The sequence below is a fragment of the Canis lupus genome, chromosome 18 (genome assembly GCF_003254725.2).
Source record: "Canis lupus dingo isolate Sandy chromosome 18, ASM325472v2, whole genome shotgun sequence".
NCBI lineage: Eukaryota > Metazoa > Chordata > Mammalia > Carnivora > Canidae > Canis > Canis lupus.
In genome coordinates, this window is record NC_064260.1 from 41,836,906 (window position 1) to 41,853,117 (window position 16,212).

Below are 16,212 nucleotides of genomic sequence, written 5' to 3' on the forward strand. Positions count from 1 at the left end.
AGAGAATGGGATGTATTTTAATATGGACCTGTTTTCTAACAAAATTCTATTGATAGTGATCAGATGAGGCCATGTAATGTTGAAAGACTTTATAAGTGCTATAGGGTTATAAATCTTTTTAAGGAGAAAAGTTCTGAGTCCTATTTGTAGTTTGCATAGTTCATAACGTGGCAGGATAGGATTCAGTAAGGAACAGTTCCCATAGGAAGCTGACTTCCTTAAGGACTGAACCTTTGGGTTTTGGGGGTTTTTTTTGAATCTTTGTTTTTTATGAATCACATTACTGAACTGGCTGAACTATCTACCAAACAAAGGTAAAATTGCTAAGGAATTAATATAGACCAAGGGATAAACAAAACTGCTACTCATTTTTAGATACTGGAGAGTTGGCAGTATAAAAATGTACTATAGTCCAGTCACCTTTTTTAGGACTCTACAGAGCAAACAAGATTTTTTATGAAATGAAGAGCAGCTTTCTTCTTTTTTTGGTCTGTTGTCCTTGTGAGAATCCAGCAATATGGTCATGGACCAGAAAACATGTCCCTTTTACTTCTGCTTCCTGACAATAAGCCTTTAACTTCTCCATTTGTTGATTCTAGACTCGGATTGCGGACTGGAGGGAAGGGGCTCTTAATGGAAACTACCTTAAACGAAAACTTCAGGATGCAGCAGAACAACTAAAACAGTATGAAATAAACGCCACTCCTAAAGGCTGGTCCTGCCACTGGGACAGGTACGCACTCTTCTCCCCTTTTCACCTTTCACCTTTGACATCTCAGACATGATTTGTGATCACCACCACCTGACGACATGACAGCCTGTCTGGAGACTGAGAGCAGCTGCAGTTAGCGGTGCCAGGCAGGCAAAGCACCGCAAGCACTTACAGAGTCTGGGCCAGCCATGGAGAAACAAAAAGCAATGTTTAAAGTGTTCCATGTAACGGATTTTTTCCCAAGATGGACAAAGCTGGTTTTTACTCTCCAGAGTGTTGTTGCACGGAGTAGGGCGGGCTTGGGGGTTAAGCGCATGCGAGAGCTCTGTGCGCTTTACAGGACCTCTGGAAGCAACTACTCCTGATTAACCTCGGTGAAGTTAAGGAAAGCTTCGTGCCTGAAGATGTGAATGAAGAACAAGATTACTATCTTCTGCCAGCAGGTCAGATGAAAACATTTCTTTTTATATTTGGCTTTTCTTGATTTTTTTTTTTTCGTTATTTGAAATCTTTGCTCTTTTATTTTTCAGCTCCCAGATCCTCTCCCTCTCTTTAGCTTTCACTGTGTTTGATATCAAGAGTATGAAATGTGAATTCCACGGTCCAAGAGGGGAAGAGTCACCTTTCGCAAACTTCGTTGTTCTCTTCTTTGGAAGGGAAATTAGTGTTCTAGGAGATTGAGTCCCTTCGTTAATGAAACTTGAAACCCTGTTAAGCATTGGCAAAAAAAAAAAAAAAGAAAGAAAGAAAAAGAAAGAAAAAAGTGTGAGAGGTGTTTTCTAAGTCATCTGTTGGAATGAGAGGGCTCAGGGCTGTATTCACAGAGCTGCTGGCAGTGCAAATAGCTTTGAATTATCCTTGGTTCTTCATCCTCAATTGTCAAAGCTCTTTGTTGCCTTTGTGAATAGCAGTCCATTAAGAAGAGGTTCGTCCCTGTGAGAGCAGACTGCTGTCCTGGGACAGGACCAAATGGAAGTGTCTTTGTAGGAGAATGGGTCTTAAAACATGTGTTTTCTTTCTTGTAATTTAGGGATCATAGACGATATTTCTATGTAAACGAACAGTCGGGCGAGTCTCAGTGGGAGTTTCCAGATGGTGAGGAGGAGGAGGAAGAAAGCCAAGCACAAGAAAGTAGAGACGAGACTCTTCCTAAACAGACCTTGAAAGACAAAACTGGCACTGATTCAAATTCTGCAGAATCCTCTGAGAATTCCACAGGTGGGACAATTTACCCTGTATTAATTGGAGAGAAATAATTTTGAAGGGAAAAAAAGACTTGTATTAGTTGATACCATAAAAGGAGAAAATAATTCAAATCATAATAACATTTCTGGTTAAAAAATAGTGGCCATAAAATTGTAAGAGTTAATAGGGAAGAAAACTAAGACAGTGACTGCTTGGAAATCACACTATTAATATCAGACTTTGGTAAAACCTGAAATGATGAGCCAGTATATTTTGATTTTAAGAGTGTCTCATGCATGCTCCCATCTACTTGCTAGGTGGGATGCTTTCCAATTCCTGAATCATTTAATAAAGCCAGTTAGATCTTAACAAAACGATTGTCCTATAACCAGTCTCATTCCACAGACAAGGCTGTGTATCCACTAATAAATGGTAGTTAATATTAAGGAATTAGTAACTGAATTGTCAGTATTTATGTGGAATGATAATGGGAGATTTATTCTGCCTGTCTACAGAAAACTGTTGATATTTCAACCTCATTTTTCACTCCACTAGTCTTTTTTTTTTTTTTTTTATTGGTGTTCAATTTACTAACATACAGAATAACACCCAGTGCCTGTCACCCATTCACTCCCACCCCCCGCCCTCCTCCCCTTCTACCACCCCTAGTTCGTTTCCCAGAGTTAGCAGTCTTTACGTTCTGTCTCCCTTTCTGATATTTCCCACACATTTCTTCCCCCTTCCCTTCTTTTCCCTTTCACTATTATTTATATTCCCCAAAAGAATGAGAACATATAATGTTTGTCCTTCTCTGACTGACTTACTTCACTCAGCATAATACCCTCCAGTTCCATCCACGTTGAAGCAAATGGTGGGTATTTGTCATTTCTAATAGCTGAGTAATATTCCATTGTATACATAAACCACATCTTCTTTATCCATTCATCTTTCGTTGGACACCGAGGCTCCTTCCACAGTTTGGCTATCGTGGCCATTGCTGCTAGAAACATCGGGGTGCAGGTGTCCCGGCGTTTCATTGCATTTGTATCTTTGGGGTAAATCCCCAACAGTGCAATTGCTGGGTCGTAGGGCAGGTCTATTTTTAACTCTTTGAGGAACCTCCACACAGTTTTCCAGAGTGGCTGCACCAGTTCACATTCCCACCAACAGTGTAAGAGGGTTCCCTTTTCTCCGCATCCTCTCCAACATTTGTTGTTTCCTGCCTTGTTAATTTTCCCCATTCTCACTGGTGTGAGGTGGTATCTCATTGTAGTTTTGATTTGTATTTCCCTGATGGCAAGTGATGCAGAGCATTTTCTCATCACTCCACTAGTCTTAATAAGACATGGTTTGCTACAAATCAAAATGTTCTGAAGAAATGGTATGAAACTGACCATTATTTCAGAGAAATGGGTGCAAATTGCCAACAGTAATCCAGTATAAAACAATCAGGATGGCTCTCAACCCATTTAAAGTTCTCATAGTCTTTAGTTTCATTACATACATATGAAAAGCTTTCATAGCTCCTCAGTTATTTTGAGAATCTGAGAGATCTTCTAAAGAGAAGTGGCTTGATTTCCCCATTAGTGAAGAAGATGCGCTTCCCCCACCCCCAATCTACCATTCTTGGAATGACAGAAATAAGTGAAGAGTGAAGCATAGTAAAGACTATGATTAGCAACCTTTCTGATCTAAAAAACTAGTGGCTGTTTGTTAAAAATGATGGCAGATAAAGCAAGAGTCTGTGGTTTGGCTTTTAAAGTAATAAACCTTTGAAGATAAAGACATGGAATTTGTTGGTAATGTGTGAAGAGCTGAATTCTTTTGTCTTCTATTTATCAAAAATAATACTTTGGGATCAGGGACCCAACTGAATACAATCAAGAAGTTGGTAATGTGCCAAATGAAATTGATAGGTTACCAAATGATTTTGTTAATTTCTTATCTTAATTTCTTAATAGCCTAGGGGTAATTACCAGATGAGTAAATAAAAACCTACATTGGCTGCAGTGATTTTGCACATAGCAAAAGGGTGATTTCATTCTACTTCATATTTCAGAAATATATTTTCTAAAGTTCTAGGGTATTTCAACATTTTCACAAAGAGATTTCCTTTATTATTTTCCTCATTCTTTTGGTAGTAGTGATAAATGCGTCTAATAAGTTGGTTTTATGATTTGTTTGCTTTAGAGTAGTTAGTAAATTGAAGAGAGGCTTGATGGTAGTGCTGGGTGGTCGATTTTACTCCTGACCACTGCTTCATGTCCCTTGTATGTTACTGAGCTGAATAGTCTAGAATTACCAACTCTTACATGTTCTGTGAACACCTTAGAGCCAAGTTTTTTGTTTTTATTAATAACAAACACAGTTGGGTACTGTCTGGTAAAGGGAAGACTTGGAGACATAACTGATTAAAACAAAACTAATTGTGCTGTAGGAAAAAGCCACTGATACATTTGCTTATATTCTTAAGACTCTTTTTTTTTTTTTTTCTTAAGACTCTTTAATGAGAGACACTAAAATTTGATAAACTTGATTTAAATAAAACCCAAATCTCGTACTAAGGTCTTTGGGATTTAAGAGCATTTCTGATGGCTATTTTAAGCCTGTAAAGTTTTTAAAATATGATCTGTTTGTCATCCCAGCAATGGTTAAAACCATATTTTTTTTTTTAATTTTTTTTTATTTATTTATTTATGACAGTCACAGAGAGAGAGAGAGGCAGAGACACAGGCAGAGGGAGACATGCACCGGGAGCCCGATGTGGGATTCGATCCCGGGCCTCCAGGATTGCGCCCTGGGCCAAAGGCAGGCGCCAAACCGCTGCGCCACCCAGGGATCCCTAAAACCATATTTTAAAGAAGAAAAGTTACTATGTTATGGGGAACTAGGAAGCTTCCAAGTTCCGTTCATTTTTAATAACTTGTTCATTAATGTCCTGTCTCTAAAGACAAGTGAGATTTGAAGATATCTAATACATCTCTCTTGTTAGATTTTGTCACTTAGGTTAAACTTCGCTTCTTTTCAAAAGTCTGTGGAATTATTTTTTGTATAATCCCTTAAATTGCTAAACTGGCCTCTTGGTTCAAAATACTAAGCAAAAATTTTCTCTGGAGAAATATTGGAAACCAATAAAGGAAGCCTGCCTACAAATAGAAACAAAGATGCATAGAAAAAGTAGGTTCTTGAAGAGCTCAAAAATATGTCCCCACACTATTCTAAGTCTGTAGTTTTCAAATTTATTAGCATAAAAAATAAAAGCTGTTTACTTTTTAAGATTTTACTTATTTATGAGAGACACAGAGAGAGAGAGAGAGAGAGAGAGAGAGAAGGGCAGAGACACAGGCAGAGGGAGAAGCAGGCTCCATGCAGGGAGCCCGACATGGGACTCGATCCCGGGTCCCTGGGCCGAAGGTGGTACTAAACCTCTAAGCCACCCAGGCTGCCCAAGCTGTGTTTACTTTTAATCTCTCCTTGGACTTCAGGCTTAAGTGTTCTCTTAAATGGCAAAATATACCAAATAGGTTATATTGAGAAACCAAGAGAAGCATCATGTAATAGGACATCTGTGGATATTCAGATGGAGATTTCTTAAGTTCTTTACGTTTAAGATAAAGAAGATAATTATTAAGACACAGCTTTTGTGTTTTCAGCAAACTTAGTATGGGACTCAAATATTAACCAAAAATGCTTCCTATTTGCTGCCAAATTTGTCAAGTCTAGTTTATCTCCTATTTACACAAAGTTTAATTCTCATTATCTTTGCTGGAGGTTGTAAACCACATTATTAACCTTGAAATCTGTATTTCCTTGAGTTGCTTTGCATAGCAACAAATTACTATCCTGACTATATCCATTGCATTATCTTTCCAGATGAGAATACGTAAAATTCAACTTTATTACCTACCAAATGCTGTTGAAAGTTTAGTAGGAGGAAGTTTGTTATTAATCCTCGTTATTTATTATCTTCTCGTTATTTATTATTTATGTAATCTTGATGTTCTATTATTATGTAATAGACTGCCTGGTCATACCTAGACTTTATTTGTCTAAAAGTTAGTGTGCAAATTCATATTAGATATGACCAAATATAAAAGTTTAATGAGGCATTTGAAGTCTTTTTAGCTGGAAAACTACATTCCTGTTTTCTGGTACTTTCTTTTCAGTGCTCTTTTCTTTTACTGAGTAAGCAACTTCTCAAAATAATTCCAGTAACCTTGTGAATCATCATCTTGAAGTCTTTTACATAATGTATTATTTATCTGTTTCAAAGAAACTAAAACTATCCTAAAAGCCAAATGGTTTATGGTGGCTTTGGTTTTACCTTATTGAGAATCACTGTGGTGCTTTTTGAGGCAACTAAGGTGGTAAAGGATTCAATCTTTATTGTGGAGCCTTTTGTTATAGAGCCTTTATTTAACCCACTACTTTTGACCATGAAATTTAACAGTTGATTCATTTGGAACTCTATTCCATGAGAAGTGAGATTGATTCAACTGTGATTGCTAAAGCTTTTAGACCCCTGGGATTTTATGAGGACTTCCTGGTAAAATATCACTAGACTAGGAGTCAGACCTGGCCACTGAGAGCTATATGATGTTGGGCAAGTCATTTCCCTCCTGGGTTTCATTACCTTTGAAGTGAGAGAGTTGAACTAGATGATTTCTCATATCTCTTCTACTCCTAAATTCTATGATTTTAGGGAGAAAATTCCCTTCAGCATTCCTGGGATATATATCTAATAGTCCCATATATTGTGAAACTTCCCTATTGACGATAAAGAGGGATGGGGAAGGCTACAAGTAAGTATATCCTCCTATTTTCTCTAACCCTTAAAGCTCTTCCCAGGAGAGAGAAAGGACAATGATGAACTGGCTTTTGCAGAATTTGAAGAAAGCTGGTCCTGCAGCTTTTGAGCTATAATTTTTTAACTTAGACTCTAGCAGCAATTTCAGATTCTCTGTATCTTCAAACACCTCTTTTGCGTGTGCCTTAGTTACTTACCTTGAAGATTTGTTGCTCTAAATTTCCCTTTTCTCATTACAGAAATAAAAAAATTACCCTTCCTGATTTGTGTTGCTATGATTTAGCAAATATAATTCATACAAAGGTGCAAAGGAATGATAGAGTTGACAAGAGCACCTTGTAAGTGGATTTTTAAAAATTTGTAATCCAAATTAATTAAAGTAGGTAGAATTCAAAACTGGTGTTTTGAATGGGTACTTATCTGGGTCATTCCCAATCAGTTATCTGGCTCACTAAAAAAAATAACATGGGATCAGTATTGCAAACATACATTATTCATTCCCCTCTTCTCTCTTGAAATAAAAAAGACCCAGAGTGTTGCCTTCTACTTGTGTGTGTTGAAACTGAATGTTTGAAATAAAAAACTTAGGTTCAGATGACCAAATTTCTCATTGAATTGATGTGGTGTGCTTCATTTATTTATTCATAGATCTGGACCAAAAGACTAGTACATAATATAGCTGGGGCAAGTGCTAACTGTGAAGTTCATAAATTCATCTTTCCATGGTAGTCATTTTTGAATTGAATTACTTAATATTTCAGTGACCTTAATGTAGAATAGATGGCCTGTGGGTCTGATTTTGTATCACTAGTCACTTGAACATTGCTGTGAATGTAAGGCACAGAGTTTTTTATATTGCCTTTTCCCTGACTTATGTTTGTTTTCATAGGTTCTCTTTGTAAAGAGTCCTTTTCTGGGCAAGTTTCTTCTTCATCACTCATGCCACTTACTCCATTCTGGACCCTCCTTCAGTCAAATGTGCCTGTGCTTCAACCTCCATTACCTTTGGAAATGCCACCGCCCCCACCTCCCCCCCCAGAATCCCCTCCTCCCCCCCCTCCTCCCCCTCCTCCTGTAGAAGATGGTGAGATCCAGGAGGTAGAGATGGAGGATGAGGGAAGTGAGGAGCCTCCTGCCCCAGGAACAGAGGAGGATACTCCATTGAAACCTTCAACACAGACCACAGTTGTAACTAGCCAGGTGAGAAATACCATTTGGCCTTTTGAAGAGTTTTGGGAGACTGGGGCATGATTGACACCATATTTTATTTTAGAAGAAAATGTTTAATCAGGCCTTTTAGCCACTAACTAGATTCTCTTTGTTTCAGAGTTCAGTCGATTCTACCATCTCTAGTTCTCCTTCCACTAAAGCGGTAAAAAGAAAAGCTACAGAAATTAGTACTGCAGTAGTTCAGAGATCAGCTACCATTGGTAGTTCTCCGGTACTCTACAGCCAAACAGCTATAGCTACAGGTAAGCACTGTGATTAAAGTATGTTTTCCATAATCTATTATCTTTGTTTCAGAATTTTAGATGTCATCAAAGGCATATAGGTGTCATGTAAAGGCTCTTCATTTCATTGTTTTGTTTTCCTTAAGTAGGTACCACCCCTAGTGTGGAGCCCAGTGTCAGGTTTGAACTCACAACTTTGAGATCAAGAGTCAGAAACTTGGGATCCCTGGGTGGTGCAGCGGTTTGGTGCCTGCCTTTGGCCCAGGGCGCGATCCTGGAGACCCGGGATTGAGTCCCACGTCGGGCTCCCGGTGCATGGAGCCTGCTTCTCCCTCTGCCTGTGTCTCTGCCTCTCTCTCTCTCTGTGAGACTATCATAAATAAATAAAAATTAAAAAAAAAAAAAAAGAGTCAGAAACTTAACCAACTGAGCCACCCAGGTGCCCCAAGAGCTTTTCATTTTAAAAACTCGTGGGGCACGAGATGCCTGGGTGGGGTTGAGAGTCTGCCTTTGGCCCAGGGCATGATCCCGGAGTCCTGTGATCGAGTCCCACATCGGGTTCCCTGCATGGAGCCTGCCTCTGTCTCTGCCTGTGTCTCTGCCTCTCTCTCTCTGTATCTCTCGTGAATGAATAAATCTTTTTTTTTTTTTTTTTTTTTTAAGATTTTTATTCATTCACGAGAGACAACAGAGGGAGAGGCAGAGACATAGGCAGAGAGAGAAACAGGCTCTATGCAGGGAGCCTGACGTGGGACTCGATCCCGTGACTCCAGGATCACACCCTGGGCCGACGGCAGACACTCAACCGCTGAGCCAGCCAGGCATCCCCCATATTGTTTTCTGTGCGATTACATGACTTGAGTAATTTTGATGTTTCAGTACTTTAATGCTGGGGCACCTTAGTGGTTTAGTTGGTAGACCATGCAACTCTTGATCTTGGGATCACGAGTTTAAGCCCATGTCAGGGGTTGAGTTTATTTAAAAGAAAAAAGACAACCAAAAAATGTACCTTATTCCTAAAGTATCAAAAATATTTTGTCACCAGAAAATGTGGCTATATATATATATTTTTTAATTTACTTACTTAGTTGAGAAAGAATTCGGGCATGTGCACAGAGTGCTGGGGAGGGGCTGAGGGAGAGAAATCCTTAGGAACATTCCCCACTGAGCACAGAGCCCCATAGCAGAGCTCAATCTCTGCTATCTGGAGATCATGACATGAGTGGAAACCAAGAATCAGTCAACTGACTGAGCCACCCAGGTGCCCCATGGCTATTTTTTTAAGATTTTATTTATTTGAGAGAGAGAGAGCATGAGCAGGGGAAGAGGGGCAAAGGAGGGAGAGGGGGAGAAGCAGACTCCCTGCTGAGCAGGGAGCCCAATGCAGGGCTCCATCCCAGGACCCTGGGATCGTGCCCTGAGCCAAAGATAGACACTTAACCAGCTTAGCCATTTAGGCCTCCCACTGTGGTTAAGTTTTTTTTTGAGGAAAAGGTATCATTTTGATGTCATTTTGTAGGTAATCTAACCCTCATTTCTCTCTTTCATCTTTTCCTTGTTTTTGCTTTGTCACAATGTCCTTACAGTTTCATTTTGTGTTTTCTGTGTTAGGTCACCAGGCAGCAGGGATTGGACACCAGTCTGCAGGGATTGGACACCAGGCAATATCAGTTAGCCATCCGGCAACAGGAATGGGTCATCAAGCCAGAGGAATGAGCCTGCAGTCAAATTACCTAGGACTGGCATCAGCTCCTGCAATTATGAGCTATGCTGAATGTTCTGTCCCAATGGCAGTGACTGCTCCCACATTGCAGCCAGTCCAGGCCCGAGGTGCTGTGCCTACCACTGCCATTATTGAACCACCACCTCCTCCTCCTCCTCCTCCACCACCACCACCACCACCAGCTCCCAAAATGCCACCACCAGAGAAGACAAAGAAAGGAAAGAAAGATAAGGTATAGTAAATTTGTCTTAAGTTCCCATTCATTCATTCATTCATTCATTCACGAGAGACACAGAGAGAGGCAGAGACACAGCAGAGGAAGAAGCAGGCTCCATGTGGGGAGCCCGATGTGGGACTCGATCCCAGGACTCCAGGATTATGCCCTGGGCCAAAGGCAGGCACTAAACTGCTGAGCCACCCAGGTGTCCCTTAAGTTCCTATTTAAAAAATTTTTTATTATTGAAGTAATATTCATGTAAAATTCACCATTTTAAAGTATATAATTCAGTAGCATTTAGAATTATGAGTTCTCCAACTTTGTATATATCTTTTTCAATATTGACTGTCCAAGTTACCGTGTAATTTCATATGAATTTAAAGCTTTTTGTGCTCTCGTCAGTAGCACATATACTAAAGTTCAGCTTTTCCATTACTGCATAAAAAGCCAGTGGAGGGATGCCTGGATGGCTCAGCGATTTGGTGCCTGCCTTTGGCTGAGGGTGTGATGCTGGAGTAGTGGGATCGAGTCCTATGTCGGGTTCCCCGCGGGAAGCCTGCTTCTCCCTCTGCCTGTGTATCTGCCTGCCTGTCTGTCTGTCCCTCTCTCTCATGAATAAATAAATAAACTTAAAAAAAGAAAAAAAAAGCCAGTGGATGTTGATAGAGACTGTATTAATCTGTAGATATGTTCGGTTGTGTTGCCATTTTAATATTGTGTTGTTTAATCTGTGAATGCAGTTTCTTTCCATTTAAGTCTTTGATTTTTTTTTTTTTTTTTTTTTTGTAGTTTTCAGTGTAGGAGTCTTTATTTTCTTTACTGAGTTTATTCTCAGGTATTTTATTCTTTTTTTTGTCGGATACTATTGTAAGAGATGTTTTAATTTACTTAAATTTACACTTTTAGCATTACATAACATTCTTCATTATTTTTTTTTTCCATTATTTCTTGTAACACTTTTTGATTTAGTCTCTCTTGTCTCAATGTTGTTATCCTTGCTTTCTCTTGGTTACAATTTGCATGGAACATTATTCTGACCTTTCACTTTAAACCTGTATATGTCCTTAGAAAATTAATTTCTTATAAACATCGCTACTTGGATTCTGGGATTTTGTCTTTATTTTTTATTTATTTATTTATTTAATTTTTTTTTCAGATTTTATTTATTCATGAGAGACACAGAGAGGGGGATGGGGCAGGGACACAGGCAGAGGGACAAGCAGGCTCCATGCAAGGAGCCTGATGTGGGACTTGATCCCGGAACTCCAGGATCACGCCCTGGGCCTAAGGCAGGTGCTCAACCACTGAGCCACCCAGGGATCCCCCCACCCCTTTTTAAGATTTTATTTATTTATTTTTTAAAAAAGATTTATTTTATTTATTTATAAAAGATTTTATTTTTTTAAAGATTTTATTAATTTTTTAATTTTATAATATTCATTTATTTGAGAGAGAGTATGAGTGGAGAGGGACAGAGGGAGAAGAGAGAGAATCCCAAGTAGATTCTGTGCCAAGCACAGAGCCTGATGTGGGACTTGCTCTCATGACCCTGAGATCATGACCTGAGCCAAAATCAAGAATTGGATGCTCGGGATCCCTGGGTGGCGCAGCGGTTTGGCGCCTGCCTTTGGCCCAGGGCACGATCCTGGAGACCTGGGATCGAATCCCATGTCGGGCTCCCTGCATGGAGCCTGCTTCTCCCTCTGCCTGTGTGGCTGCCTCTCTCTCTCTCTCTCTCTCTCTCTCTCTCTGTGATTATCATGAATAAATAAAATCTTTAAAAAAAAAAAAAGAATTGGATGCTCAACCAACTGAACCACCTAGGCACCCCACGATTCTGTGTTTTTAAAATCATCCTGGCAGTATATGACTTTAATTAGAGACTTGACTTCCTTTCCCTTCCCTTCCCTTTTTTCTTTTTTTTAAGATTTTATTAATTCATGAGAGACCCAGAGAGAGGCAGAGACGTAGGCAGAGGGAGGAACAGGCTCCCAGAGTCCCTGGGAACTCGATCCCAGGACCCCGGGATCATGCCGTGAGCCAAAGGCAGATGCTCAACCACTGAACCACCCAAGACCCCACCCAAGGGTCTTATGGGATCTTTCATTTATATCAGTAAATTACTAGTTTATTAATAATCACTGATAGAGGAAGACTTACTGTTACCATTTTATTTGTTTTCTGTATATCTTATAAAGCTTTTTGTCATTTTTTTCCCTTACTGCCTTCTTTGGTGTTTAATTTTTTCAGTGACACGTTTTGATTCCCTTATTTCCATTTGCATATATTCTATGTTTATTTTCTTTATGGTTATATGGATATTATATATAAGGTGCTAAAGGTAAACTACTCTATTTTAAACTGATAACACTCCATTGCAAACAGAACTGTTATATAGCTGCCCCTCATTCCATTATTGGTGTTATAAATTACATCTTTATATACTGTATACCCATATATTATATACCCATTAATATAGATTTATAATTAATATTTTTGTTTTTGTTTTTTGAATTTTGTAGAAGAATAAAGAGTTAACAAACCAAAATCATAATCATACTGGTTTTTTTTTTTTTTTTTTTTTCTTTTTTTTTAATTTTTATTTATTTATGATAGTCACAGAGAGAGAAAGAGAGGCAGAGACACAGGCAGAGAGAAGCAGGCTCCATGCACCGGGAGCCCGACGTGGGAATCGATCCCGGGTCTCCAGGATCGCGCCCTAGGCCAAAGGCAGGCGCCAAACCGCTGCGCCACCCAGGGATCCCTCATACTGGTTTTTATATATGTCCCTATATTTACCTTTATCAGAGAACTTTATATATTTTTGAATGACAAGCTACTAACTGGCATTTTTTTCTTTTTTTCTTTTTTTTAACTGGCATTTTTTCATTTCAATTTGTTAAGCATTTCTTAATTAAGAATTTCTTAAGCATTTTAACGCTACAAGAAAAGCGTTAAGCATTTCTTGTAGGGCAAGTCAAGCAGTAATGACCTCACTGAGTTTTTGTTTATGTGGGCATGTCTTAATGTCTTTATTTTGGAGTTCAGTTTGCCAACATATAGCATAACACCCAGTGCTTGTCTTCCTCAATTTTGAAGGAAAGTGTTGCTGGTATACAATTCTCAGTTGACCTCTTTTTCTCTTTGACCCAACTTTATTTTATTTATTTTTTAAATAGATATTGAGTACATTTTTTTAAAATTTTTATTTATTTATGATAGTCACAGAGAGAGAGAGAGAGAGGCAGAGACACAGGCAGAGGGAGAAGCAGGCTCCATGCACCGGGAGCCCGACGTGGGATTCGATCCTGGGTCTCCAGGATAGCGCCCTGGGCCAAAGGCAGGCGCTAAACCACTGCGCCACCCAGGGATCCCTGACCCAACTTTAAATACAGCCTCCTGTTTTTGGTCTGCACCATTTCTGCCAGAAATCCTCTGATAATCTTATTGAGGATCCCTTGTACATGATGAGTCACCTTTTTTTTTTTTTTTTCCTGCTTTGAAGATTCTCCTTGGCTTTTGGCTTTTGACAGGTTATGTCACAGTGTAGTCTTTAGAGATTTATCCTATGTGGAGTTTGTTAGGCCTCTCGCATATGTCTATCCATGTCTTCCTTAAATTTGAGAAGTTTTTGGTTATAATTCCTTTTTTTCTTTTTTTTAATAGTCTTCATCTCCAGCATAGAGCCCAATGTGGGGCTTGAACTCATGACCCTAAGATCAAGACCTGAGTCAATGCCAATTGGATGCTTAAGGGACTGAGCCACCCAGAAGTCCCAAGGCTATTCTTAAAATAAGCTCTCCTCTTTCCTTTCCATCCTCCTGGGATTCCCCAAATATATAAATTGATCTACTTAATGGTGTATTTTAAGTCACTTAGACTCTGTTCTCTTTGTTTCATTCTTTTTCTTTTTTGTTCTTACAGACTCTAATTTCAAATGACATACCATAAATTTTATCGATCCTTTTTTCTGCCTATCAGAGTCTTCTGTTGAGCTTATGAATTTTTCAGCTTCAGAATTGCTAACTGGTTTGGCTTTTTTATATATATATATATCTATCTTTTTTTTTTATCTTTGTTGATAATCTCATTTTGTTCCTGTGTCTTCTGTTTTCTGATTTCCACTAATTCTTTGCCAGTGTTTTCCTCATCTCCTTGATTGAACACATTTAAGACGACTGCTTTAAAGCTTTGTCCAGTAAGTCTTAAGCATGTGTTTATGGTGGTATTCTAGAGATGAATTTTTTTTTGTCATTTCATTTTTCATTCCCAGTTTCTTTGTGTGATTTGTGATTTTTTTTCTTTATTGAAAATTAGGCATTTGAGGGGTGCCTGGGTGGCTCAGTCAGTTCAACATCTGCCTTCAGCTCAGGTCATGATCCCGTAGTTCTGAGATCAAGCCCCGCATTGGGCTCCCTCTGCCTGCAACTCCCCTTGTGTGTGTGTGTGTGTGTGTGCGCGTATGCTCATGCACACAATCTTTTAAAAAGGAAACGAAAATTAGGCATTTGAGAAAACAATTCTTCCAGTCTCTGTACCGGGGCTCTATTTGTAGAAAGACCTTCATTAATTCACCCAGCATGAAGGCCTAAGATCTTTTTGGGCCTTTTCTGGGCATTTGTATTCGCTGGGTTTGTGCTTGTTCTTTTTTTGCCATCCCCTTCTATACATTTAATTTTAATTTTTCTAATAGTCTCACACCTGCATTTTTCCTAGGAGCTTTACATGCTGTATAGTATTCCTCTGCCCATAATCTCTCACTCCTAAGTATCCACATGACTGTAGTTTCCCTGTGGTTTTCACATGCTACAGTGTCTGCCACTGCCTTTCATGGCTTCCAACCAGAGGTGCAAAACATGCTGCCATTCCTGCTTGAGCTCCAGGTTAAGCAGTATACAGAAACCAGTCCCTCAGGCAGCCACAGACAGGCTAGAACATTTTACTCTTTTTTTCTTCCCTCCTGAAGGAGATAACTGAGAATTGGCTGTTTTTCCCCAACGACGTGGGAGAGGGTGGTGCAAGGGCAAGCAAACATGCCACACAATTTTGTATTGTTTTGAGTATGGCTGCTGCTGCTTTTCTTCTTTTTTTAAGATTTTATTTTTACATAATCTCTATATCCAGTGTGGGACTTGAACTTAACAACCCCAAGATCAAGAGTCACATGCTCTACCTACTGAGCCAGCCAGGCATCCGAAGTGAGGCTTCTTGTTTGAATATTCTCTTGGTTGCTGTAGATTCTCAGTTCGTCTCCTAAAGCCATCTTAGTTTGTATTTGTTTATAGTGGTGTTTCGGTGAAGAAGCAGGGCCTGAAGCTTCATAGTCTGCCATCTTTCTGCTGTCACATCACAATCATGGGTACTTTTGAATGTCCTGATCACCCAAAGAAACTTTATCAGCTTTTATCCTCTGTGTTGGTACTTTATTTATTGTCTGCTTCAACTGTAATCTTTTGCCCTGGTGGTCAACAAGGCAAATTCATTTGCCTTACCTTGGTTCAAGGAACCTTTTTGAATGGGTTATTGCATTCACACAAAATAGACAATGTTTCCAGATTAAACCACTTGTCCAAGTTGGTACCATAGTTTCAGAAATTATCTGGAAACGAAGTGAATATTATAGAACTCAATAATAAGAATTAAGACAACGACTAGACTGTCAAGCCCTATACCAAAGCATATATAGTTCTCCTGAACCAAAATACTGTTTACCACTTCCATGTCTTTACTTTGTCCATCAGTCCCACGACTGTTTGTTCTTTACACAATTAAATGTTATAGATTTTTTTTTAAGATTTTATTTATTTATTCATGAGAGACACAGAGAGGCAGAGACCGGCAGAGGGAGAAGCTAAGCTCCATGCAGGGAGCCCGGATGTGGGACTCCATCCCGGGTCTCTAGGATCAGGCCCTGGGCTGAAGGTGGCTCTGAGCCGCCCAGGCTGCCCACAATTAAATGTTAGAACAACTAATTCGCAGGAATCATTTTTTTGTGAAGCCTTCTTGACACTCTTGACACTCTGCTTCCAACCTTCCAGAGATAATTGCTTCCTCTTTTCATGGAGTAAGTAATTTCTTAGCCAATCATGCTTTTATGGTCTTATAAATAATAGTTTG

General features: G+C 39.3%; 1 protein-coding gene across 2 annotated transcripts in view; it reads left to right on the forward strand.

The window, feature by feature from the left end:
* The window catches only part of FNBP4 (formin binding protein 4), a 46,018-nt gene that overhangs the window by 23,252 nt on the left and 6,554 nt on the right, over positions 1 to 16,212 (forward strand). For both annotated transcript variants that reach the window (XM_025452181.3, XM_025452180.3), the window contains exons 11-15: positions 600 to 733; positions 1,743 to 1,930; positions 7,594 to 7,904; positions 8,032 to 8,176; positions 9,767 to 10,110. In XM_025452181.3, the coding sequence (XP_025307966.1) occupies positions 600 to 733; positions 1,743 to 1,930; positions 7,594 to 7,904; positions 8,032 to 8,176; positions 9,767 to 10,110 (1,122 nt within the window). The remainder of the gene's footprint in view (positions 1 to 599; positions 734 to 1,742; positions 1,931 to 7,593; positions 7,905 to 8,031; positions 8,177 to 9,766; positions 10,111 to 16,212) is intronic.